The sequence below is a fragment of the Rhincodon typus genome, chromosome 44 (genome assembly GCF_021869965.1).
Source record: "Rhincodon typus isolate 14 chromosome 44, sRhiTyp1.1, whole genome shotgun sequence".
Classification (NCBI taxonomy): domain Eukaryota; kingdom Metazoa; phylum Chordata; class Chondrichthyes; order Orectolobiformes; family Rhincodontidae; genus Rhincodon; species Rhincodon typus.
In genome coordinates this window covers 1,219,331-1,220,062 of record NC_063375.1, presented here as the reverse complement: position 1 = coordinate 1,220,062, position 732 = coordinate 1,219,331, and the positions used below count along the sequence as shown (strand labels likewise).

Here is a 732-nt window from a genome sequence, read left to right as displayed (position 1 = left end):
GGCGGGGGGGGGTGGGGGGGGGAGGGGGCTGGAGGGGCGGAGGGGGTTGGGGGGGGGGGGGTAGGGGGCTGGAGGGGGCGACGGAGATGGGGAGGGGGCTGGAGTGAGCAGTTGCCAGGGAGGGGTTGAGATGGACACAGTGGTCACGGGGAGCTCAGTGGTCTGCACTCGGTCTAACACCCTGTACCCCTTACCCCCTCATGTGTTCGCAGCTCCCTCTGGGCCCCTGATGCTGCTCCCCCTGTTGGACGGATCCTCACGGCTGAGCAACTCTCCTCCTATTTGAAACCAGCCCTCGACAGAGGACCCAAAACAGTCCTGCTGTTCCTGCAGGATAAGGTGAGGGCGATCTCTCAGGATAGACACCCTGATACACCCTACCCCCCACGCCGCCCCCTCCACGGGCACGAGCCCCTCCCCAGTCCTTACCCTTGCTGTGCCCCACCCATCCCCCTCCCAGAGCCTTGTCTGCACACTGCCCACCCCCAGTGCCAGCTGATTTGGTGTCTCTTTCTATCCACAGCTCAGTGTTGAAGATTTCACTGTGTATGGAGCACCCTACGGCAACAAACAGGAGAATGCTTTCTCCAACTTACAGGTACGGAGACACTATCACCATTCACCTGTAACCTGTCACAGGGGCTTGTGAGGGGACGGGTCTGTCGCTGTATAACGCTGGGGTACCGTACCGGTGGGGGACGGGTCTGTCGCTGTGTAACACTGGCGTACAGT

At 61.9% G+C, this 732-nt stretch overlaps 1 protein-coding gene across 1 annotated transcript in view; it reads left to right on the top strand.

Moving 5' to 3' along the window:
• LOC125487719 (V-type proton ATPase subunit S1-like) overlaps window positions 1–732 on the top strand; it is a 6,757-nt gene that overhangs the window by 616 nt on the left and 5,409 nt on the right. Inside the window, exons 2-3 of the mRNA XM_048619866.1 lie at window positions 213–339; window positions 524–598. Of these exons, the coding sequence (XP_048475823.1) occupies window positions 213–339; window positions 524–598 (202 nt within the window). The remainder of the gene's footprint in view (window positions 1–212; window positions 340–523; window positions 599–732) is intronic.